We start from the raw sequence: 27036 nt of genomic DNA on the forward strand, positions 1-27036 counted from the left end.
ATCCATTTCCTTTAAATTTTCTAGTTTGTGTGCATAGAAGTTTCCATATAGTCATGGATGATATTTTGTATTTCTGTAGTATGAGTTGTAATGTCTCCTTTTTCATTTATAGCTGACCTCATTTGAGTCCTTTCTCCTCTATTTCTGGTTAACCTAACTAGTGGCACATCAATTTTGTTTATCTTTTCATATAACTAACTTTTTGTTTCATTGATCCTTTGTATTGCTTTTTGGTTCCCATTTCTTTTAGTTCTGCTTTGATCCTTGTTATTTCTTTTCTACCACTGGCTTTGGTTTTGAATTGTTCTTGTTTTTCTAGTTCCTTGAGGTATGACATTAGGTTGTTAATTTGTGATCTTTCTGCCTTTTTTATGTAGGCATTTAGGGCTATGAATTCCCTCTTAGCATTGTTTTTGCTCTATCTCAGAGATTTTGGAAGATTATGTCATCTTGGTTATTCAATTAGAAAAATCATTTGATTTCCATCTTGATTTCATTATTGACACAGGGTCATTCAGGTTGTTTAATTTCCATGTATTTGTGTAGTTTTGAGAGTTTCTCTTGAAATTGATTTCTAGTTTTATTCCACTGTGGTCTGAGAAGATACATGGTATGATTTTAATTTTTCTGGATTTGTTGAGACTTGTTTTGTGGCCTAACATATGATTTGTCTTGGAAAATGTCCCGTGTGCTGATGAGAAGAATGTATATTCTGCAGTTTTTGGGTAGAATATTCTATAAATGTCTCTTAGATCTAGTTATTCTAGAGTACCGTTTAAGTCCAGTGTTTCTTTGTGGATTTTCTGCCCTGATTATCTTCCCTGTTCTTTCAGTGGGTTTGCTGAAGTCCCTGGCTATTATGATGCTGCTGTTTATTTCTTTTCTTCGATCTAGTGAGTTTGTTTTATGAATATGGGAGCTTCTCTCTTAGGTGCATATATATTTAGGATTGTTATATCTTCTTGTTGAATTGATCCCTTTATCATTGTATAATGATTGTATTTGTCTTTTTTAAACCATTATTGATTTTAATTCCATTTTATCTGATATGAGAATAGGTACTCCTGTTTGCTTTTGATTTCCATTTGCATGGAATATTTTTTTCTACCCCTTTACCTTAACTCTGTGAGAATCTTTGTGGGTTAGATGGGTATTGGAGGCAGCATATATTTGGTTTGTGTTTTTTTTCCCAATCCATTCAGTCAATATATATATTTAAGTAAGCATTAAGATTGTTTGCAGCCAATGTTAGTATTGATACATGAGATACGGTTGTGCTTATCACGGTGATTGCTAACTTAGTTGCTTTGTTTATGCCTCCATGTTACTGTTGTATAAGAGCTGTGGGTTTTAACTTTTGGGTGTTTTTACATCGGTGTCTATTGTTCTGTTCAATATGTAGAGCACTTTTAAGCCTATTTTGTAGGGCAGGTCTGGTGGTGATAAATTCCTTTAGTATTTGTTTGGGAAAGACTTTTTTCTCCTTCATTTATGAAACTTAGTTTTGCAGAATATGAAATTCTTGGCTGGCAGTTTTCTGTTTAAGAAGACTAAAAATTGGACCCCAATTCCTATGGTTTCTAAGGTTTCTGCTGAGAAGTCTATTGTTAGTCTGATGGGCTTTTCTTTGTACATTACTTAATGCTTTCTTGGTGCAACTTGTAAGATTTTCTCCTTCATTTTGACTTTGCCCAGACTGATGATTATGTGCCTTGGTGATACCCTATTTGCTATGAATCTTGCAAGTGTTTGATGACTATCTTACATCTGGCTGTCTAAATGTCTAGCTATACCAGGGAAGTTTTCCTCAATTATTCCCTGGAATAGGTGTTCCATGTATTTTCCTTTTCTTCTCCCTCAGGGATACCTATTACATTTGTTCCCTTTACATAGTCTCATATTTCTTAGAGAGATTGCTCATTCTTCTTGATTCTGTTTTGTACATTTTTGACTGACTGGGTTAATTTAGAAGCCTTGTTTTCAAGATCTGAAATTTTTCTTCTGATTAGTCTAGTCTTTTAAAATTTTCTACTATATTTTGAAATCTCTAAATGACTCTTTCATTTTTAAAGTTCTGTTATATTTTTTCTTATATTATCTATCTTGTTAGTGAATATTTAATTCATGTCCTGAGGTGTTTTTTTTTGGTTTTTTTTTTTGGATTTTTATGTTGGCTTTCAACTTTCTTATAAATCCTATTCATTTTATTTGCCATCCATATTCTGAATTCCATGTCTGACATGTCAAACATTTCCTTTGGTTGTAGTCCATTGCTGTAGAACTATTATGATCCTTTGAGGATGTCAAAACAGCCTGTTTTTTCATGTTGCCAGAGATCTTATGCTGTTCCTTCTCCTCTGAAACTTATTCTCTCAGGTCAAGATAGATAGCTTTGCAGTACACCTGTTCTCCTCTGCTGGGAGCTCTGTTGCTCTGTGAAGAAAAGGAGAGGTCCCTGGATGGAATGCTTGAGTTCTACTCCAGAAGATTGAACAGCAGGAGCAGGGAGATGCACTATGAGTCTTTAACATTGTTGCTGTCCTGCATCTCCCTGTTCCCCTGTGGTTGTCATGCAGCAGGTGTGTGGCAGGTGGTGGGTGTGTGGGACAAAAGTGTTCACCCTGTCCAGGTCTGGTCATAGCAGTGTTTGTCAGCTCATGATGGTGAGTACTCTCCCCATCCACGTCAGGCAGTGGCAGCAGGGGGTAAGCACACAGGAGTGCAAGTGTTCTCCCCATTCAGGTCTGTCAGTGGTAGTGTTACGCAGGCAACAGTGGCAGTGGCTGTACCACCCAGATGGCATCTGTGGGTGCCTGGAGCCACAGGTACTCTCTCTGTCCAGATTCTGCAGTGGCTATTGCTGAGTGGGGCTGTCAAGATGGCAGCAGTGGGCACTGGGTCCATGGGCACCTGCTTTACTGAGGTCCTCTGGTGGTGGTAGGGGCATGCAGCACCCACCCATCAGACACACAGAGTGCCTGGCCTCCCTGCTCCCTCCCTGGCCCAGAAAGGGTGATGGGGAGGTGGCAGCAATGGATCTCACCCCTTGGTAGACACAGTGCTCTGGGATTGGGACCTCAAAATGGCACTGGCCACAGTGCTCAGGATTTGTAAGCCACTGGGACCCTGCTGTGCCTTCTCTCTAGAGCAATGCCACTACACAGTTTCCAGTCAGCTCCCTATGTCAGTCCAGCAGCCTACTGAGGTGGAGGGGCGCTCCTGCAGTTCTGATTCCAATTCCATAAGGGAAATGTGAAGCCCTGGGGTTCTCTCCTGTGTCCCTTCTCCAGGTTCAGGTGCCTTCCCCATGTATCGCTGATCCTGCTGAATGGGTCACCTCACTTCCCTCTCCTTCTGTTTGGGAGCCTCCTGTCACCTCTGTTGATTCCTAGTGCTCTCTCTGAGATGATCGATCTACTTGCCACTTTCAATCCTCTCTGTGAGAACAGCATGTGCAAGCTGCTTCTTTCCATCATCATGGCCCCTCCCTAGCATTGTAAGAATGTTGGCTTTTCTCTGTGAGAAATGGGGGAGTTTGTTCCAGGACAATGGCCCAGGCAGAACAGGATAAGCAAACACTGTAGGGGTGGGTTCTCGGTCTCCTTATCACAGCTGCTATTGTCCCTCACCAGGTTTTGGTAAAGATGGGTGATGTCCCCGAGAGGAACTGGGCACCCACAGATAGATGATCCAAGGAGCAGGACATAGAAACTGGGACAAGACTCATATGTATGTCTATTCTAGGCAAGAGAATAGGAAGGAGAATCTAAGCTGAGAACAAGGCATTCCCTCACACATGCTAAAAGCAGAAGCTTGAAAATATAAATATATCATATGCCCATTAGATAATTTTCCATGATGATCAGAACCTTCATGTGGGTACTATTCTGCCAAATGCCAGCTCACAGTTCCTCAGTTCTAGTTGTCAATGTGGCTATGAACCGACAAGCTTCCAAGAATGGCTTTGAGGAGACGAGAAACAATGTTAGATTTGATATTGTTTATTGGCAGTAAAGGAAAGAAAAATAGCAGATATGGGAGGAATCATCTTATATCTGATTTTTATATACTTTCCAAGATAAATTTAAATGGAAATTCAAAACACTTGAAATGTTTTATTTATGAGTTTGTAGGATATAAAACCCTACAATGCTTGCTTATCCTGTTCAACTGCTCAAATTATTCTTGCTGAAAATCTGGAACATCAATTATGTTGCAACAGTTTTGGTAAAACTGCCATCATTTTCTCAAAATTTGATAAATGCCTGGTTCACATGTATCTGGAATAATTTGAAGATAGAAAGAATCGGATTGGGCTAGGCATGGTTACTCACATCTGTAATCATAGCACTCTGGGAGGCCGAGGTGGGAGGATTGCTTGAACTCAGGAGTTTGAGACCAGCCTGAGCAAGGGCAAGACCATGTCTCTGATAATAATAGAAAAATTAGCTGGGCATAGTGGCTAACTGAAGTCCCTTCTTGAGAGGCTGAGGCAGGAGGATCGATTGAGCCCAGGAGTTGGAGGTTGCAGTGAGCCAAGATGATGCCCCTATACTCTATCTGGGGCGACAGAGTGAGACCCTGTCTCAAAAAAAAAAAAAAATAAAAAAAAAAAAAAAGAAAGAATCAGATTGCTTTTTCACTTTTTCTGGCATGTAAACCTAAGTTGGGGAGAAGAGACTTCAACTTTCTTTTATTTTCTGTCTTTGGGGCTGTATGTAAAGGGGTGACCATAAAGTGAGAATGTTACTAAACAGGTTGGGGCAAAATAGCACTATTTTATCCTGTCTCTCAACCATAATGTTGAGTGTCCAAGATGTTAAGAAAAGCATATGGCTTATAATTGATGCTATTACTTAAATGTTGAAATCTGTGAGTGTTCAGGAAAGACACTGTGCTTATGAGAAGGAGGACAGTGGATGACTGTTGTCATGCAGAGTGCACCCGACATTCATAGACTGGCACCTGATTCATACGAGTTGAATGTGGTTATTTGCTTTGGTGATATTTTGTCTGTTGGAAAGAGAACCTACTTGAATAATGTTTTTCTTCATCTGAGATGGCAGTCTTATAAAAAGTGGCTAGTCACTATAGTGGTTGGAAATTTCCATCTTATAATTAAAAAAAAAATGTTGTTGGCAGTTGAAAGAAACCTGAAAATGAAACCTGGCTCTGGCTAGGGTCAAATCATGTTGAGATTTTATTTCATCCCTCTAAATTTCTGAATATTACTGAGTCAAGAGAAAGAGTAATCCCTCATTTCAGATGGATTTTTTTTCTTGGAGATTTTCCCAAGCAATTAATTTTTCTCTTTTGCCTTCCTGCCCTCATCTCCTGCAATTCCCCAACTTTGACATATTTTTAAAAATCTATAGCTATCATTTGATGATATATCAAGGGAAGTTCACATATATGAGTAACTTAAGGCTTTTTGTTCTTTAATAATTTTTGTCCTTTGACATCATTCTGGCCTAATGAGGCAGGTGCTTGTGCCACTGGCTGAACTACTGTATTAATATTTGCTGTTGGGTACTTGGGCAAGATCATTGATGCCAGAGGTTTAGGGCTAAGGACCGATGCTTACAGTTCACAATAGCTTAGGTGAGTGGCTCTCCAGGGGCAGAACATTACCTATGATGTGTTAGGAGGCAGTTTTGATTGACACAGTGATTGTTGGAAAGAGAATTGGCATTTGGGGAAGATGCTAGATTCCTGCAAAGCACTGATTCCACATAACCTTGGATATTTATGAAAACAAAAGAAACAAAGCCTTCCAAAGTGCTCCATTTCTTGGAGAATTCCACCCCTCTGTCCTGCAAGAAAATTGGCAGTGGCAGGTAATTGCAATCACCCTAAAGTTACCTGTTTTTAATATCTTAGATTTAGGTTTGAGAATGCTTCTCAGTGAGCCCTTTTGAAAAATTAACTTCAGTGGGTCTCAGTGCAATTTTAAACCATAGCTCCTTCACAGGAAGAAGGCTCTACCCACAATTTTGCTTCCATCATCCAAGACCACCAAGACTTTTTAAAAATGAAGACTGTTATAAACTAATGGTCTAAGTAGTTAAATGCCAGGACTGAAGATGATGCAGGTGGTAAGCCATGTCCTGGGAAGGTACCTAATGAAATGCTTCAAGTTTAAATTTCAAAAGAAAGGCTGCTTGAGATTGAGGCTCCCGGTCACAACACAAAGATGAAGAGTGTTAATATTGGGTCTGTTTTTAGAGTGGTTTGATTGTCATAATGGTGGATACTATTTCCATATCCATTTTTTTCACTCTCCACCTCTAAGGAGCCCTTCATTTCCCCGACTTACCCATGATCTTCAAATCCGGATTCTCACATCTCCTAGAGTATAGATAAATATCTCCAGTACCCCCTGGTGGTCCCCAAGTGAGCAAAATGTAATATATTCAAGACCAGCCTATCTTTCCTCTGAACCTGTCAAATGCTTTTGTTCTCAGTCTTGGCTGATGACATCACTCTGATCACGGCCCAAAGTCAGAAAGCCCAAAGCCAAACACTACCCTGTGTTGCCTTGGCCCTGGAAATTTCCCCTGAATTAGCCTTTCCTTTCCATCTTCTCTGCTTCTGTTTTAGTCCAGATTCTCATTATGTAGCTCTTGGGCAATGCACTAGCTTCCATTCTTTCCTGTCTTCCATGGTTCATTCTCCCTTCCAGTTATTCTCCAAGGAGTAGTCAGAATTATCTTTCTCAAAACCAAATTTGATCAGGTCATTGTGCTACTTAAAGGCCCCTTTTCAATTTCCATCACTTAAAGCATAAAATTCACATGACTTTACTCAGAAAACTAGGTTATTCTCTGTTTCCAACCTTCCTCTGAGCTTCTGTTGATTTACCTGACTCCCAGAAAACCTAGCCAGACTGACCCAGACCTTTGTGATGTTAGACTCAGCTTAAATGTCTCCACCTCTGGAAACTTTCTCCAGCTGCCAGTAGAGAACAAGTCACCCTCTCTGTTAGTTTCTAATTCCACTTACTTTGGGTTCTCTCACTTAAGAGTGAATGAGATCTGATATGAGCTAGGCCACTGAGCCAAGAAAATAGTAGGTACTCAAGGCATGCTTGTTTAATGCATGGTTTAAAGCAAATCATGTGTCAAAAGTGAAATGTAAAAGTATCATGTGAGGTCTGAGGAGGAAGTGATAACCATGTCTTGGTTCAGTTGGTCTAAAATGTTACAGGAAGCTGTTTGGAGACATTCGTCTATTTTTTTTTTTTTTTTCGCCTCTAGAGAATGACTCAGCTATTACTAAATGACTTTTTAATTAAAATACATTAGTGTTGAATAACTGGCTAGGTCCTTGCAGTAATTCTTGCTATATGATCCTATTCATTTTTAATGTTGGCTACAGACTCATGTTATACTATTATTATTTAATGTTAATGATCAGCCTGCTTTGATATCAGATTATTTGCTTTAATAACATAAAAGATTGATTAGCCCAGACTGAGAAGGGTAAATGAAACTCAGAAGAAAATGAGGAAGAGTGAAAAAAGAGGTAAAAATTAGCAAATAATCACTTTAGATTTTGAAACTTGGATTCCTCATTACTTAATTATACTTATCTTTATAGGTCTTCCAAATGAGTGAAAAATTGTTTTTGGAATTTAATACTGATAAAAGTGAGAGATTAATTGAAACCAGAGTATTTTAATGTCTCCATGGAGGCACTGAACCTATATACGAATTCATTAAAAAGCTTGTTATTAGTACAGGAAAGCAAAACCTGGATCTAGTCATTCATTTCATGTAGCGGATGGCTTTATCTTGCATCTCTTTTGTTCCAGGCACTAAGTCTCTATTTTGTGTCAGTCATTGAGGCTAAAGTAGTGAACGACCAGGGCCCACTATTAGGGATCTTATATTCTGATGACAGAAACTAATAATGAAAAACAATAACAAATAAGCAAGAAAATATCAAATAGTGACAAAGTCTATAAACACAACAAAACAGGATTACATGGGGAGAATTACTACTGACTTTTCTAGATTGGATGGTCAGGCTATTCACGTATACATTGAACATTTCCTACACATTAGGCACTGCGAGACACACTAGGAAAGACAAAGGCTGCCTACATATGGTCTCTATTCTTACATAGTTTTCAGTCTAACAGAAATAAAGTATTTGTGTGGAAACCAATAACCATACCAGAGTGTGATGAACACTGTCACAGACCACCCACTGCTATAGAGCTGTGCGGGACCCCAGAACACAGAAGAGGGGAAGAGAACAACTCAGGGAGAACTTTTAAGAAGAGGAGACATGAGTGAGAATTAAAAAAATGAACAGGAATTTCCAAGGCAGTGAAGGGAAGTGGTAGAACTGGGCTTTCAAAATAGAAGGAACATCATTTATAAAGGCACAGAGGTAGTGTGCGTGGGAAATGTGAATAATTTAGTATTACTGGATTGTGGTATATGACTGTGTACATGTGCACGCATGTACTGGTGCATATGTGATCACTTTTAAGGGCAATTGGTGCAGAAGTTAGCCTAGGGATGTGGGAAAGACCAGGATGTGAGAAGCCCATGTGTGGCAGAGTGCGATCTTGTGAAATATACAGTATACTTGGTCTTTGTCCTTGTTTTCTGGTATACGACTCCTAAAACCCTTGGAATCTCCAAAGCGATAAGTGTCTTTTGTATACTATGAGTTGGCTGGTGGCTGGCGGCCCCCAGTGAGCTTCAGGTTGGGGGCTGGTCACCAAAAAAACTAAGACAGGATTAACAGGATTGGGACTTTGAGCTCCACCTCTTGATCTCTGATGTAGGGAAAGGGACTGAAGCGCAGGCTGATTACCAATGGCCAGTGATTTAATCAACCATGCCTATGTCACCAAGCCTCCATAAAAACCCATAAGGATAGGGTTTGGAGAGCTTCCAGATAGCTGAACACATGGAGGTCCCTGGCAGGTGGCGCTCTAGGGGAGAGCACAGAAGATCGGCACCCCTTCCCACATAACCTTGCCCTATGGATCTCTTCATTTGGATCCTCTGTAATGTCCTTTATAATAAACCAGTAAACAAATTGTTTCCCTGAGTTTTGTGAGCCATTCTAGCAAATTAATCCAAGCCTAGGAGGGGGGGGGGTCATGGGAAGCTTGATTTATAACTGGTCATTAGGAGCACAAGTAAAACAACTTGACACTTCTGAACAGCGTTTCAAGTGGGGGGCAGTCTTGTGGGACTGAGCCATCACCTTGTGGGATCTGCTGCTATCTCCCGCTACGTGTCCGTTGCAAAACTGAATGCTTGCTTGGTGTGTGGGGAAAATCCCCCACACGGCTGATGTCAGAGGTGTTCTGTGTTGTGAGAGTAGAGTAGGAAAAAGAATTTATTTTTTCTCTCAAGACAAAGTATGAAATCAAATCTTTTAATTCTGAAAATTATTTGGAGTTTCACTTTAGGTTAAAAACCGGAAAAGATAGAATAATCTAAATGTCATGGATTTTACATACTGAGAAGATGTCAAAATACTTAAAGTTAAATAAAGTGAAAAAGGAAGTTGACAATTATTTCAGATTATCTTATGTTTTTAATAAAAAATATGCTCAGTTTGCTCTGCTGTCACACTTTTAAAATTTGTTTTTAACTTTAGTACCATACAACATTATTTTTCAATCTAAACTACCTGAAAGCTTCCTTTATTAAAATTTCAGCTAATTTAAAAATTTTGAACTGTTGAAAATACGTTGTGAAGCTTAAAGTTTTCTTTAACACAGCTTGATAAAAGGAGAATAGAGAAGTTTGATTTGATGAAGAATACTCCAACCCATGATCTGATAGAGGTTTTTATCCTATTTTTATTTGACCTAAAAGATGACAACCCCCAACTAAGTTTGTGTTGGTGATCCTTTCATTTAATAAGACCATATTATTAAGCAGAGTACGATGTGTGCTTTTTAATCGTTAGAATAGGTAAACTCTACCCACTTCAATACTGGCTTTGCTGCCACAATGCAATATATGTATTACTGAAAAGCCTGGTTTTGAGCAAAATTTCACACTGGAAATAATAGGGTTTATGATAAAAATAGAGTTGGGGCAAACCATTCTAAACCTATGGAACTTTGTAAACAGAGACCTAACAAAACAACAGTCCTACTAAGATGTAAGTACAGTTAAAAAGATATGTCAAATTCTAATAAGGAAATGCTTCAGTAATCCTGGCCTTCACCTACACTAAGGTGAAGAGAGTTTGATGGCCTGGGATGTGAGCAAGTAGGCAGGCTGCTGGGTTTTGGAGCTAAGGTCACCCTGTCACATGTTACAGGTAGAGGCAGGGGTGCTGGCTTTGCACAAAATGTAGTGATGCTAAAGATGGATCACTTGTGTCTATCATTTTATGTTTGTGTCTTCTGCCAAAGACTGGGGAGAATTGCTTCATATATAACTTCCAAGGCACGGCAAGTATCCAAAATAAAAAAGGTGGTAAGGCCAGGTGTAGTGGCTCACACCTATAATCCCAGCATGTTGGAAGGCTGAAGTGGGAGAATCTCTTGAGCCCATGAGTTCAAGACCAGTCTGTGCAACTTAGTGAGATCCCATTTCTACAAAAAAAATAAAAAAATTAGCTGGATGTGGTGGTGCACACCAGTAGTCCTAGCTATGTGGGAGGCTGAGGTGGGAGGATCACTCGAGTCTAGGAGTTCTAGCCTGCTGTGAGCTATGATCCCACCATTGCATTCCAGCCTGGGCGATACAGCAAGACCCTGGCCTCTAAAAAGTAAGATAAAGTAAAAAATGAAAAAAAGAAAAGGTGGATATAACAGTATTTCATTCGTTCAGGCTTGCTGCATTCAGCTAGGCCAATGTGCTTAATGCTCAGCTGCTGTTATTTGGGAAGAATCATCTCTAATTTCCATGTTACATTAACATCATTACCCTATTTACAATTGCGTAAATTGCGGATGCAGTAATTTGCCTTAGGGAAACTTAAGGTAGAAGATAGACTGTGTTTGCATAATACCCTAAATTCTCCACCTGATTTAAGTAGGAAAATAATTTTAAAGAATCATCACAGACAGGGATGAGTATCTCAGAGTACAGCTGGTATATAATGTGTGTCGTGCCTCTGGCTCACAGCATACTTGATAGGTGCTTAGGGACTATTTGATGAGTGAATAAATGAATTAATGACTCAATGAGCAGCTCAAGATAAAAAAAAAAATCCTTCAGTCTGCAAATGTGACTTAAGGAAACATTTTTCCTCACTGTGTTGGGCCTCGGAAGGGCCTGGCTGGACGTTTCACATTTCAGATCTCCAGCCTAGAGCTCTCCATAGCTCTGTCCTGGACTCTGCAAACTGGAAAGCTTCCTGGCCTCACCCCACAGCCCACTTGGCTAAGCCAGTTGCAAGCCTGCCTGGCTACAGTGATCCTGGGCACTCAGTTCTTTGGTGTGGGCTCAAGACCAGATAGTGACCCAGGAAGGAGTTTCTTGCTGGAGAGAAGCAGATGGGTTGATCGACTGGGGCAGAAAAAATCTATAGATTCCTAGAGGTGTAATTAACTCACAAATTCTCCAGTCATCACTACCACTTAGTCAAAGAGGCAGGAATGCTCATCGGCCCCTCTTCACTTCTGCATAACACCCCTCCAAGTATATGGGGATTTCTATTTGTTTTTAAGGTTGCATTTGATGTTATTTGTACTTGATTTCACCTGATTAATGTTCATTCATGCGCAAAATGGAGAGAGAAAAATAAACGCTCAGGAGAGTGAGGGGTGGGGAGTGAGAACCAGAGTGAGTCCTCCCTCCTGCCAGGCACTCCTAGGGGTGGAACTCCTTCACTTGCCACCTTCCTGGTCTCCCCTGCAGTTTGTTTTGGTCTGGAGTTTTTATTTCTTTGTCGAGGCTGTTCTGCAGTGTTCTTTCGTGAGGAGGGCTTTCCAGGTTTTCCCAAGATGCTGAGATCTTGCAGCCCTGAGTCTCCTTCAATTAGTCTTCAGTGAGCCATGGCTGGAGGGCCTGGAACACTTGCACAGTCTCTTTTCTGTTCTCCATTTTCCAGTAATGTGCTGTGGACTCACTGTGATTTATACCCCTGGAGGGAGCCAGGTCTGCAGCACTTTCATCGAATCCAGCCTGTAATGTTGTTTGTCAAGCTGCCACTTACAGCTTGGAAAATTTTTCTCTGATCTACTTTGCAGAGGGATGATGTGTCTTCTCACTTTAATGGTGACCCCTGATGTATGTGCCTGCATGGGGCACAGTGGGACTCACCCTATTGTTTCCAGCTTTTGGCTTTGTGTTCCACCAATCAACATTCAACATATTAATATAAACATGCTTAGTTGTAACCTATACTGAAAATAGTTTTGATCATTTCATTTGTGATCTTCATGAGAAAATGATGACTTGACACAAGCCTGTTTTCTCATGTGGACATGTCTTAAAAGTGGGAATTTAAAAAAAAATGGTGAATTAACACATGTTTTTCTCTCATCTCCTAATTTCACCATTTCACCATGATTTCAAGGTTATTTGTTTTGGAGTCAGAGATTATAGATAATAACGTGCTGTAGACAGTAAATTCTTCCTGGGCAGGGCAATACCTCATTCCTATTTGGGACTCTAGTCCCCAGCATAGAGCCTGGAATGTAGGAAGCAGATATACTATATATTTAAGTTAAAATTGAATAAGTTAAGGGACTAGGCCTGGAGAAACTAGAAGGAGGGTGGAAAGAATCCAGAGAAGTATCTGAAAAATCTATGGAAAGCCACAAGATCAGAGACCAAGTGGGAAACCCAGAGTTCAGATACGTAGGTCAGAGAAAGATGGTGGGTCTCAACCAGAGGCGTGATGAGCAAAGCAGCAGAAGGCAAGTAATCTGGAGCTGTGTGGTGACTGAAGGGGCAGACTAATTCTGTTCTGAGGAGAAAAGTCCTCCCAGACTTTCTGGAAGGCACAGACCAATTAAACAGGACTTACAGTTTGGATTTTAAACTATCTATATTGCTCTAGTCTATCCCTCCCCTGGGCGCACACTGCATATGTTGGGTTTAGGGCTCTACTATGTTGTACACGAATGATTTGAACTGTTTCCTAAATGGCTTCCATCCTTGAAAACTCCCTACTCCAGTCCATGCTAAAGTCAGGTTCTGCATCTTGTTTTAATCTTGGTGTGCCATGTCCATAATACTATGAAAATTTCAACAATTATGTTGTATAGTCTAAAAATGGGTCATTTTCTTTTCACCAAATATTTATTGATAATTTGCTACCAGATCCCACTGTATCAAGTGCTGCTGCTGAATCAGCTTTGGATTCTATTCTCAAGAAATTTATAGTCCAGCTGGCACCTCATTTTTCTTCACTCCCCCCTCCTGGCTTACTCTCCCCTTCAGTTGCTCTGGTCTTGTTGCTTTTCCTTGTCTCAGCCAGTACACTCCTGTTGAAGGCTTTGTCCTGGAAGCTCCACCTCACTGGAATGTCCTTTCCCCCAATCTCGGCAGGGCTTCTTGCCTCACCTCCTTCAAGTCTCTGCTCTAATTAATGACACTCTTTTCAGTGGACTTCTCTAAACATACTATCAAAACACGCCTTTGTTATCTATTCCTTTTTCTTGTTCTCCTTTTATTTCTACCACTTTAATGTTGATTTTGTGGATTTTCACCACAAAAAGGTGAGTTCCATGATTTTGCCTGCTTTGTTATTGCTAGATCCTCAGCTACTGAAGGAATGCCTCACCCATACTGGGCACTGCATAAATCTTGTTGAGAAAATGAATAATGGAGAAGATACAATGTCAAGTAGACAGTAGTCAAAGAAGTTAGAGGAAATAATTTGTTTCAGGAAGGAGCGGGTGTTTGGCGCGGGTTTTGGATGTTGGAAATGATCAAAGCATGGAAAGATAGTGAGAGGAGGGTGTTCTTCCTTCTGCTGCCAGCCATCTTGGATTCTGTTATTTTCTCGCAACACTCTTTGTAAAGTGTATCTTGCTACCTTATTCCTCTCTTCTCTCTCGGTTGAATATATATTAGTGGAGCTCAAAAGGACCCAGGAGCTAAGCATCAGTGTGGACCTGGTTGAGTGTGGCTTGTTGATAGTTCTAAGGACGTCTGCTGACTGCTCAAGTCTTGAAATAAAATCTAGACCACAAAGAATTTCTGTGGTGCAGACTGAACTACTTGGTTAGACACCAATGCTTGCATCAAAAATGCAGAAAGTTCTTTCCTTCCTTAATTGTATATAGCGGCGACATGGTCTTTTTCAGGCACAATTTCATTATCTTTAACTTGAACAACTCTTTCCTCTAATATCTGAAATACTTTTCACAGGGCAACTTACTTACTATATTATTATCCCTCAGTTAAGATTCAGTGTAGGTGTATAACTACTCCCGCTTTTTCTTTTTAGTCGTCAGCAGATTGATGAGGGTCGTTAGTCTCTATGAATCATTTTAGAGTTTATTTGCATTTTCCTTGATGAAAGAGAAGCAAAGGAAAATAATTGCAGTTTTCAATGTTCATTGGGATATTCTGAGAGCTTTCTACAGCAAATTACAGGGATGTGATAAATCTAAAGAAGCATCACTCATTCCTCATATCTGATTGCTTAATAACTCACACTCTTGTCACTTCCTTTACAAACATAAGATTTAATATCCTCAAACGGATTCTTATCCTTATGCTCTGCTATCCTTTCTTACAATGTTTAATACTAGAAGCTTGAAATGTAAAGACTAATGTAATCTCATTCTACATCAAATCCATAGTTTTCTGTGCAAATCTTTCTGCTTTGCAAGGACTGGTAAGTGTGTTTGTGGCTGATTCTTCCTTCCTCTACTAATACCAGTAGACAGGGAATGGCAACAACGTCTCTAATTCTTCAATACCATGTTATGCAGTGGATAGTTATATAGTAATTTAAAAACCCCACATGTATCTACATTAACAAGAAAACAAACATGTAACAGATTAATTGTGTAGTTGTTAATAACTTTTCCAGGGGATGCTTCACTTTTCAAAGGGATTCACTACAGATTTTCTTTAAATAGTAAGCTCCACTAGTACATTTAAGATATAATTAGATCTGCCTAAATTGGATTTGTACACATTTCAGGAACTGATTCACTGTGCAGGAAAACAGTAAACCCATGTTTGCTTTGTTACATGAAGCATAAACAGCAAATATGCATATGGAAGGTGTCAAACATCCAGATGTTTGGAAAAAACTGGCTATCTGACCATGTGTTTGAGTACTCATCCAGCTGCTTAGTGCCAATGCATTGGAGTCTGTCTAACACAGCAGGAGGATACAAGAGCAAATACACTGAACCCCCTAGACAGTCTCTATCTTGCTAAAATTGACAGTGACATTCCTTTTACTGCCTATGGGTGGGCAGTTTTAGAAATGACAACATTCAAAGAAAATGTTGCCAAATAATGTACATCACTTTCACGAAATGGAGAGGTTGTCTGTTTTCAATGTGATAAACAATTTGCATTCAAAGACCTAAAATAAATACTTTAAAATTAACCTGGAAGGCAAGAATTATTCAGTAGAGAGGACATTCAATCCAAATGATATTTTCTCGAGAAGACGAAAAACGAAATGTTAAAACATACAACCTCTGGCTAGTGAAATCAAAACAAAGCAGAACAAAACTTCCCACAATAGTCCAGCCTGGAAATAGGATAGCTCACTGCAACAGCACGGTGCTCACTGAACAAAAGTGAGCTGGGATTAGAAGATGAAACTTTATACTTGTCTACTTATCCCATGGATCAGGCTATTGATTGTTTACAAAATAGTGTTTAGAATTCCTGATACAAAGAACTTTTAGTGGTCTGAACTGATACACCTATTTGGGATAACTTTGTGATGGGAACTCCTTATGAAAAAGAAACTGACTTATCCTACGAAAAAGTGTTCTAAGCATCACTCGGCACATATGGAGCTAAAAAGAAGCCTTGGACATTAGCACTTCACTGGGTGCTGGCAGAGACACTTGGGAACACCTGTCAGCCTTGAAAGCAGCAAGAGAATGAGAGGCAGCTGAACGTCCTGAAGACAGCCCAGGCTCTTCCTCAGCCAGGCCTACGCTGGAATCTTGGCTCTATTTTATACCTGGTGTCTTGGCTTGCACAGCTTATTTAGCCACTTGTGAAATGGGTTAGGGGAGGGGAATCCTTACACTGCACGTTTTATTTTATTTTATTTTTTTAAATGAGAAATGAGCCCAATAAATAAAAGCTACTTAAAAAATGCCAGCTCCCTTTTATGATGAATTTACAAAATATAGGAAATTAACACCATCTTCTAGCTGTCCTTGGAATTTGGGCACACACCTTCACACACGCTCTTGAGTTCATAAATTTTATCCCCAGAGTGATGGAAGAGCAAATAACTCGGTCAGAGCCGGAGTCATCCCTGCCTGACACTCCACTCGGCAGATGCAGACATTGAGGGAAGAGCTTTATAAAGCCGTGAGCACTGTCATCAGATGTATTTACAAAAAGCTACAACAATAAAAATCTGTTTCATTAGTCACCAGAAATAAGTGGTTATTGTGAGCATGTGCTGCATGCTGAATGTGTACCACTGACTCACTTTAGTTAGATGAACATGTTTGTGTGGAAAGCTGCCGTAATTAACACTGTTTAGTTGTGGTGAGAAAACTCTTATAAAGATACTTGTTTCTGGCCGGGCGCGGTGGCTCACGCCTGTAATCCTAGCACTCTGGGAGGCCGAGGCGGGCGGATTGCTCGAGGTCAGGAGTTCAAAACCAGCCTGAGCAAGACCCCGTCTCTACTAAAAATAGAAAGAAATTAATTGGACAATTAAAAATATATATACAAAAAAATTAGCCGGGCATGGTGGCACATGCCTGTAGTCCCAGCTACTTGGGAGGCTGAGACAGGAGGATCACCTGAGCCCAGGAGTTTGAGGTTGCTGTGAGCTAGGCTGACGCCATGGCACTCACTATAGCCTGGGCAACAAAGTGAGACTCTGTCTCAAATAAAAAAAAATAAAAAAAAAAAATAAGAAAAAAAAAAAAGATACTTGTTTCTATTATAGAAGTATATTTTCTCAAATGTAGCATTTTCGGATATTCCACAGTTCACCTGTACTTGAGTCCCTATTAAGTCTCTATTCTATGTGGAAGAGCCAGTGATTATAATACTTGTTACCTCCAAGAGTTTTCTCTATGCTGGGCCTAGTCCTAGGTACCTGAGTGTATCCAATCTTGGTAACATCCTTATGAATTAGGGTATAATATTATACACTTTTTTTGGAATTTTTAATTGCATTTAACTGTCTTAAGTTTTTTTTTTTTCTCAATTTAGTTATTGTGGTAAGATACACAAAACATAACATTTATACCTTAATCATTTTATTTAACTTATTTTTTATTTGTTTTTATTTTAGCGTATTATGGGGGTACAAGTGTTAAGGTTACATATATTGCCCATGCCCCCACTTCCCCCTCGAGTCAGAGCTTTAAGTGTGACCAACCCCCAAATATTGCACATCTCACTAATTGTGTTTCTATATACCCATCGTCTCGTCCCCCCTCCCACCTGTCTGACACCCGATAAATGTTATTCCTATATGTCCACTGAGGTGTTGATCCGTTAATACCAATTTGCTGGTGAGTACATGTGGTGCTGGTTTTTCCATTCTTGAGATACTTCACTTAGTAGAATGGGTTCCAGCTCTATCCAGGAAAATACAAGAGGTGTTATATCACCACTGTTTCTTAAAGCTGAATAGTACTCCATGGTATACATATACCACATTTTATTAATCCACTCATGAATTGGTGGGCACTTGGGTTATTTCCACAACTTTGCAATTTTAACTAAGGAGGTAAAAGACCTCTACAGGGAGAACTATGAAACACTGAAGAAGGAAATAGCAGAGGATGTAAATAGGTGGAAGAACATACCATGCTCATGGGTCGTCAGAATCAACATTGTTAAAATGTCTATACTACCCAAAGTGACCTACAGAGTCAATGCAATCCCTATCAAAATGCCGCCATCATTTTTCACAGATATAGAAAGAATAATTTTACGCTTTGTATGGAACCAGAGAAGACCCCATATAGCAAAATCAATCCTAGGCAATAAAAGCAAAATAGGAGGTATCAATTTACCAGACCTCAAACTATACTACAAGGCTATTGTAAATAAAACAGCTTGTAACTGGCACAAGAACAGGGACATTGACCAATGGAACAGAACAGAGAACCCAGATATAAAACCATCCTCACATAGGCAACTAATCTTCGACAAAGCAGACAAAAACATACACTGGGGAAAAGAATCCCTTTTCAATAAATGGTGCTGGGAAAACTGGATAGCCACATGTAGAAGACTGAAACAAGACCCACACCTTTCACCTCTCACAAAAATCAACTCATACTGGGTAACAGACTTGAACCTTAGGTGTGAAAATATTAGAATTCTAGAGGAAAACGTTAGACATACTCTTCTAGACATTGGCCTAGACAAAGAATTTATGAAGAAGACCCCAAAGGCAATCACAGCAGCAACAAAAATAAATGGGACCTGATCACATTAAAAAGCTTCTGCACAGCCAAAGAAACTGTCAAGAGAGCAAAAAGACAACCCACAGAACAGGAGAAAATTTTCGCAAGCTACACATCTGATAAAGGGCTGATAACTAGAATCTATTTAGAACTCAGGAAAATCAGCAAGAAAAAATCAAACAACCCTATCAAGAAATGGGCAAAGGACATGAACAGAAACTTTTCAAAAGAAGACAGAATAATGGCCAACAAACATATGAAAAAATGCTTAACATCTCTAATCATCATGCCAATAAATGTTGGCGTGGATGTGGAGAGAGAGGAACACTCCTACACTGCTGGTGGGACTGCAAACTAGTTCAACCTCTGTGGAAAGCAATATAGAGATACTTGAAAGCAATACAAGTAGATCTACCATTTGATCCAGCAATTCCACTACTGGGCATCTACCCAAAAGATCAAAAGTCACTTTATGAAAAAGATACCTGCACTCGAATGTTCATAGCAGCACAATTCACAATTGCAAAGTTGTGGAAACAACCTTAACCATTTTAAAGTATAATTCAGTGGTATTATTAAATACATTCCTAATGTTATATAACCATGACCACCATCCATCTTCATAGCCCTTTTCATCTTGTAAGACAAACACTACATCTATTAAACAGTAACTCCCGATTCCCTAATCCCACCAGCCCCTGGCAGCCACCATTCTACTTTGTCTCTATGATGTTCTGACTACTTGAAGTATCTCATGTAAGTGGAATCATACAGTATTTTTCCTTCTGTGACTGGCTTATTTCACTTAGCATAATGCCTCCAAGGTTAATCCAGGTTAGAACATGTGTCAGAATTTGCTTCATTTTTAACGTTGAATAATATTCCGTTGTATGTATATACATTGTGCTTATCCATGTGCTCATCAGTGGACACTTAGGTTGCTTCCAGGTGTTACCTACTGTGTTAATGCTGCTATGAACATGGGGGTACAAATATCTCTTCGAGTCCCTTCTTTTAATTCTTTTGGGTATGTACCCAGATGTGGAATTGCTGCATCATATGGTAATTATATCTTTAATTTTTTGAGGAAAAAGAAGCCATACCGTTTTCCATGGTGGCCGTACCATTTCACTTTCCCACCAATCATGAACAAAGGTTTCAAGTTCTCCACATCTTCACTAACATTTGTTATTTTCTGTTTTTTTGATAGTAGGCAACCTAATGGGTGTGAGATGGTATCTCATTGTAGTTTTGATTTGTGCTTCCCTAATGATTAGTGATGTTGAGTATCTTTTCACAAAATTTAAAAATTTTTATGAAATCCAATTTGTCTATTTTTTTCTTTTGTTGCCGTTTGTTCCTTTGGTGTCATAGCAAAGAAATCATTGCCAAATCCAATGCCATGAAGATTTTGCCCTATGCTTTCTTCAAAGACTTTTATGATTTTAGGTCTTACATTCAGGTCTTTCATTCATTTTGAGTTATTTTTTGTGTATAGTATTAGGTATGGATCCAGCTTCATTCTTTTGCATGTAGATATCCCATTTTTCCATTGCTATTTGTTAAAAAGACTGCATTTTCCTCATTAAATGGTCTTGGCACCCTTGTCAAAAATCATTTGACCACGTCAAAATTTTGTATCTGGATTTTCTATTCTATGTATTCCATTGGTCTACATGTCTGTCTTTATATTAGTACTACACTGTTTTGATTAGTGTAGCTTTGTAGAAAGTATTGAAATCAGAAATTGTTGAGTCTTCCAGCTTTGTTCTTTTTCAAAATTGTTTTGACAATTTAGAGTCCCTTGAAATTCCATATATATTTTAGAATGGATTTTTTTCTATTTCTATAAGAAACATCATTGGGATTTTGATAGGGATTTGTAGTGTTGACATTTTAACAAAATTAAATCTTCAAAATCATGGACATGGGATGTGTTTCCATTTATTTATGTCATATTCAATTTTAGCAATATTTTGTAGCTTTCATTTAGTACAACTGCTTCCACTCCTTGGTTAATTCCTAAGCATGTAAATTGTTAGGAGATTATAAAATGGAATTGTTTTCATAATTTCCTTTCCAAATTTTTCATTGTTAGTGTATAGAAATGCAACTCGTTTTTTTATGCTGACTTTGTATCTTGCTACTTTGGTGAATTAATTTATTGTCTTACAATTTTTTTTTGTGTGGGTGTGGGAAATCTTTGGGTTTTTCTGCATGTAAGATCATATCATCTGTAAACATCTGTAAACATCCCAGAGTGCTAGAATTACAGGAATAAGCCACCATGTCTGGCTTAGCTTTCAGTTTAGTTTGTTCTTTTTCTAGTTCCTTAAGTTGTAACATTAGGTTATTTCAGATTGTTCTTGTTTTATAATGTGAGCATTAATAGCTATAAATTTCCCCCTTAGCACTGCTTTCATTGTTTTCCATTAGTTTTGGTAGGCTGTGCTTTTGTTTTCATTCATCTCTCAGCATTTTCTTATTTCCCTTTGATCTTTTATTTGATCCACTGGTTAAGAGTATGTTGCTTAATTTCCATAAATTTGTGAATATTCCAGTTTTATTTCTGTTATTGATTTTTAACTTCATCCCATTATGGTTGGAGAAGATACTTTGTGTGATAGCCATCTTTTAAAATCTATTGAGACTTAATTTGTGGGTGAACATATGGTCTGTCCTGGAAAATGTCCCATATGCACTTGAGAAGAATGTACATGCTGGTGTTGTTGGGTAGAGTATTTTGAATATGTCTGTTAGATCTAGTTTGTTTATTGTGTTAAGTCTTCCATTTTCTTATATATCTTCTGTCCGGTTGTTCTGTTCACTATTGAGAGTGGGGTATTCAAGTCTCCAACTATTATTGTAGAGCTGTCTATTTCTCCCTCTAATTCTGTAAGTTTTTGCTTTGTATATTTTGATGGTCTGTTATTAGGTACATAAATGTTTTATAATTGTTACATCTTCTTGTTGTGTTAGACTTTTTATTACTATATAATGTCCTTCTATGTCTTTTATAACCTTTTTTTGATTTAAAGTCTATTTTGTGTCATTATTATATAGCCACACCTGCTCTCTTTTGGTTACTATTTGCATGTAACATCTTTCCACCCTTTTACTTTCAATGTATTTGTGTCTTTGGACCTACAGTGAGTCTCTTGTACTCAGCATATACATAGTTGAGTCATGTGTTTTTATCACTCTGCCAATCTTTGTCTTTTGATTAGAAACTTTTATCCATGTACATTTAAAGTGGTTAGACAAGGGGGGACATACTTTTGTCATTCTGCTATTTGTTTTATATACGGTTTATGGCTTTTATTGTCCCTCATTGCTTCCATTACTGCTGTCTTTTATGTTTAGTTGATTTTCTGTAGTGAAATGTCTAAACTCCTTTCTCATTTCCTTTTGTGTATGTTCTATAGCTATTTTCTTTGTGGTTACCATGGGGATTACATCAACATCCTAAAGTTATAACATTCTAATTTGAATTTCTACCAGCTTAACTTCAATAACATTCAAAAACTCTGCTCCTTTACATCTCCATCCCTACCCCTCTCAGTTATTGATGTCACATAATTACATCTTTATACATTGTGTTCCAAAATAGGGAAAAAGAATAATGCAGGCAGGGGGAAGGGTCCTTTTGGTCTTCTGGAAGTCATTTCAGCTTGAGGGGGAGGGGCTTACAACAATGAGGTAAGGTGCAACAACAATGACTGCCATCTTTCTGTCTTCACTTCTGTGATCAGAAGCAGTAATCAGCCGTCAGAGGACAGATCTTTCAAATTTGGAGGACAGGGTCCTTTTTGCCCACCATGGTTCCTGCAAGCTGTGTTCAGGTTCCTCCTGGAACACGTGCACACTGCCTGCAATGGAGTTAGGAGTGGGAGATGGGTAGCTGCTACTGTGCTAAGAGCTGAAATTGACCAAAAAAATATTTTTTTTTTCTGGAAATCCCCTTACCTTCTAATTTTTAAACAAATTTATTCATTTTATTCTGGAATGACCAAAATTAACTGCAATGTGCCATCCAAGTCTTCCCCTGGAACTTTCAAGCATTCAGTAGATTTCAGAGTTCTAAAATAGTCACATCAGATTCTGCCAGTGCAATTGTTGCCTAGGTGGGCAGACAGATTCCTGGTGCTTCCTACTCTGCCATCTTCCCAGAATCCTCCTATCCATTTTTAACACATGAGAAAGCTAAGGTATGGAGAAGTGATTTTTCAAATCACACAGATAAAAAGTGGTAGAAGTGAAATTTGGACTCAAGGTGCTTGGCTACAGTGGATATCGCACTCTTAAGTCTATGCTCCACTGCTTGGGGGGGGAGCAAAATAAGGGAAATTGGTTTATTACATAAAACTTCAGTTCACACAATTGAAAAGAATAAACAAGCGAGTGAACAGATATTCATTTGGTTTGTAAAATGGAGGTAAGGTTTTGAAGTTACAAGTTTACAAGTATTAATAGTATTGGGAGTGCAATTCTGGATGGGAAGGAGGCAAGCCTTCCCTTTGGGGTGTAGGATGGAGAGCTGAAGTCTTCATGGGGGCCCCAGGAGGTAAGCACATGTCCAAACCAATGGCCTCTTTCTAATATAATACTGGTGCCCTCAAGGAAAAAATTAGGTGGAAAAGAGTGAGTGTCAAAGAGGCCTCTGTCTAAGAGCCAGGTATGCCTGTAGAGTGCTCCTTGTGAGAAGGGTGAGTATCTTTTACTTGCACAGAAATAGAATTATGGGAACTCTCTGAACATATTTTAAAATGTTAAAAAAAAAACCCCAAAGGGACAGAGTCATTTGTGATGTATGATTTACAAATAATTCTAAATTTACTCCTCTGGTGTTATATTTGTACACCAAAGTGTACACAAAGAATATACAAAATTGACTTTATTATAAATTTTGCAAACATTTTAAAAGCCATTCCTATTACTATTTGGATGGTAATTCTTCAGATATGCTCCCTCTTGGGAACTAAAAACACTACTAGTCAGAATTGTGTTCTATTAATACTGTTTGATTAGATGTTCAGAGGATAGACAGGCTTTGAAATCAGATTAACTGTCTCAAACATACATGTTAAAAGATAATAAATAAGAGTCTCCTTATATCATTCAGATTTCTCATGGCTTTTCCCAATATTCTACAACTGATTAAACTCTATGTTAACTCACTGTAAAAAATAATTAAAATATGCATGCTTTCCCAATTTTTAAATTGCTAACTAAAGAAAAAGAAGAAAAACAAAGAATTATATTTGAATTTTTTGTCCGCATAAAATACGGTTTTTGGAGAAAACATTGTTGAAGAGTAACATCAGTAAATCTTAACTCTGTGACACAGTCTGCATATCTTCAGGTAGGTTTTAGAAATATACCTTGACAATGTATGAGTATAGCACAAAGATAGAATTAACAAACCTTCTCTCTAGGGAAAACCTCATAGCAGCAGCTTTCTGAGAAGATCTATCTGTAGCACTAATCCCATTGCTCAAAACAAAGGCCTCATTTGCACAGAGGGACTGCTTTCCACTTTGTTAAATTCTAAGGCATTTGAGACTGACATCTACATTTCTCCCCCACTAAAATGCACTCTAGTTACTAAACTGATCAATTGTTCATTGCTTAACAGGTTTTAAAAGTAAAGATACTAATCAGTTTTGGGCTTTGTAATTACATGGTTTCTTGGACTATTTAGAAACTGATTAGCTATGACTGAATTAATATTTCAGAGATTCGGAGGATATAAACCTAACAGTTTGGATTCTTGACCTGCGTATGAAAGAAACATTTTAATGGGATTCCTAATGATTGAATTATTCCTAATATATATCATTGGTCATGCAGTTGATCCAGTTTTTCATGTTCCCAAGTCTGAAAATCAGATTTACATTAACATTTTCAGTCTAAAATTCCTGGTTTTAGTTCTGTATGTGGACCCAAAAGCCAGCTGTGCCTTAGACCTTGGGCTCAAATCATTTGTTTTAATAAAGGAGTGGACAAAGCTAAAAGCTCACTTGCTACCCAAATGGAGAGCTTGTAAATGGAACAAATCCCTGATGTGCTCTTTGGGCTATCTGTGCTCTACTTTGGGTTTTGAAAGAGTAACCTTAATATTAGCAATATATTGCAGGGACACAATTTGTATGGAAATAAATTGGGATAGATTTGTTCCAGACTCAAACATGATTTCTCCCTGATACTGGACTGAAAGACTTGATGATGTCCTGGCAACCTCAAGTACAAACTAACCACCTGAAAGCAAAAGATGGAAAAGCGTCTACCCTCCTCTCAGGTTACAGGAGACAATTTCCACCTTCATGATAATGATTTTTTCATATTCAATGCTTACTGCTGCTGCAACATAACCAATCTCTGCTTATTATACAATACATAAACAATCTTCCTCCATTTCTGCCTCCCCCTCCCAGCCTGCTTCCTCTGTATTCCACTAGGCTTTACAGAAAAAGTGAGTTGTTCCCATTTATACTTCATCCAGACAGTTCTGAGACTGTCAAATCTGATAATTTTGGACTAAGTGAGTGGATCAAAATGGTTGTAAATGAACCAAACTTTCAATCAGATGTGATTTGAGTACATAGTGCTATAGTTTAGTTGTAATAGAAAGTATAGGAGCTTAAAAAGCCTAGAATAATTCAGACTAAAATATCTTGGGGTCTTTTTCCATTTTAAAGTGAATTGAGCAATTCTCTGTGGTTAAGGATTGACAGCATAATGGAAACAGAGCAAGCTGCAGAATTGCTCACCAGGTAACCACATTAGCAGCAAAACTCATAATGTAGTCTGTTGGTTGAAAAGAGCATGAAGGAGACTTCTATTTTCTTATGAGGTGCCATATGCTCATAGTTCTTGGCCAATTATACCAACCTACTGCAAAATTGCAGTTATTGGAAAATGCTCTCTATCCTACAGCCTTTAGCAATATAATGAGAGCCCTCATGGATATTGGTTCTTCTTATAATTTGTTTATTAACATAGGTAAACATACTTACAACTGTTTCCAAATATTGCCTTCTATTTATGATGCACGAATATGTATAACACAAGATATTGCTATGTTGTAGCAATCCTGAATATTTCTATATTTCCTGAGCATTGACTAAAGGTTAAATCGGTGGGCAAATGTTTCAGTGATCTTTGAAAATTTTATATTTCACAGTCATTCTATTTTTTTTAGACAGAACTTTTTGTGGGATAAGATGCATAGCATAAATGTAAACAAACAGTTCTCATATAAACTTTATGTACATTCTTGTTCATAGTTTTCACTTACCAGAATCAAGAGGCAACTTGAGGCCAGTTTTGTGTGCTCAGGGATGGTAGAAAACACTGACAAAATCAAGCAACCAAAGACAAGGAGAAAACTGTAAAACAACAACAAAAAAGAGAAATCTGATAAGAACTTTGCCTTATCATTAACAGACTTAACTTCTTGTTTCTAATGAATAAAGCGGAAGACCCATTAGAACTGGCATAGATTAAACCATAAAGACCCTGGAAGGTACTAGCCATTTTGAATATCAAAATGCAATATGATATACAGTGCAAAATGGGGCGCTTTCCAACTTTATGGATGAAAAGAAGGTTGCATTTGTGGGCTTGTACGCGTGGAATGCTACATTCAAATGTACATATCTAAGAATCTGTGAATTTCCCACACAACTCCTTTTCCAAGTAGAGATCCTGAGAAAGGCCCAGAAGGTGTGTTCTTGCTCTTCTATGCTGGAAGCACATGTTGTAGCCGCCCTTCTTTCAAAGAAGCAGAATCTGCCTCATGTTTGGCAGCTTTGGTAAACCATCAGATAGATGTTCTAAGTGGCTGTTACTTAGAGTCTGATATTGCTCATGGATTTCAGAGTCATTTTCAGAGTCTGATATTGCTCATGGATTCCCATTTGTCATTTCTTTATATTAATAGCAAGAATAAGAAAGGAAATGGATGATTCCCTCTGCTATCCATGCACTTTTCATTTCTTTCCAATCAAACTGATAGAGAAATGACCCTTCAGCTATGTCTATTCATATGTGATGATAGGGAGCAGAAGTCAGGAACAGGCATTTTCTACCTAATCAACCTACGGACATTTTTATTCCTAGAAATAAGGAACTTCCAGGACCAAGAGGGGAGCTGAGTTCCCAAGAGAAGCATCTAATATAAGAGAAGGCTCTGTTTCAAAGTTGAAGTAACTTATCTTGAAGTGCAAGATTAAAAAAAAACAACAAAACCAAAAACCACCCAAGCTACTTGCTCTAGGCCATTTTTCACTTTTACTCATCACTGGGAAATTCACAATAAGCACGCTTAAAAAATACCAGTTTCTGTGTTCCTCTGTATGGCAGTGGAGTTAGTCCCTGCCTCCTCTTGGCTTTCCCTGAAAAAGTCTTACAAGTCTTTCTACTACACTTGACTGGAAGCTCCTAAGTACCAATAGCCAGGGATTGACTAATTATGCCTGTGGAACAAATCTGGCCCCTAATGC

The 27036-nt window shown here is 38.5% G+C and overlaps 1 protein-coding gene across 5 annotated transcripts in view; it reads right to left on the reverse strand.

Annotated features, from left to right (window-relative positions):
* Nucleotides 1-27036, reverse strand: part of KCNQ5 (potassium voltage-gated channel subfamily Q member 5) — a 510994-nt gene that overhangs the window by 152183 nt on the left and 331775 nt on the right. For all 5 annotated transcript variants that reach the window (XM_012754013.3, XM_012754011.3, XM_012754012.3 and 2 more), the window contains exon 2: nucleotides 25830-25920. In XM_012754013.3, the coding sequence (XP_012609467.2) occupies nucleotides 25830-25920 (91 nt within the window). The remainder of the gene's footprint in view (nucleotides 1-25829; nucleotides 25921-27036) is intronic.

Source organism: Microcebus murinus, chromosome 5 (genome assembly GCF_040939455.1).
Source record: "Microcebus murinus isolate Inina chromosome 5, M.murinus_Inina_mat1.0, whole genome shotgun sequence".
NCBI lineage: Eukaryota > Metazoa > Chordata > Mammalia > Primates > Cheirogaleidae > Microcebus > Microcebus murinus.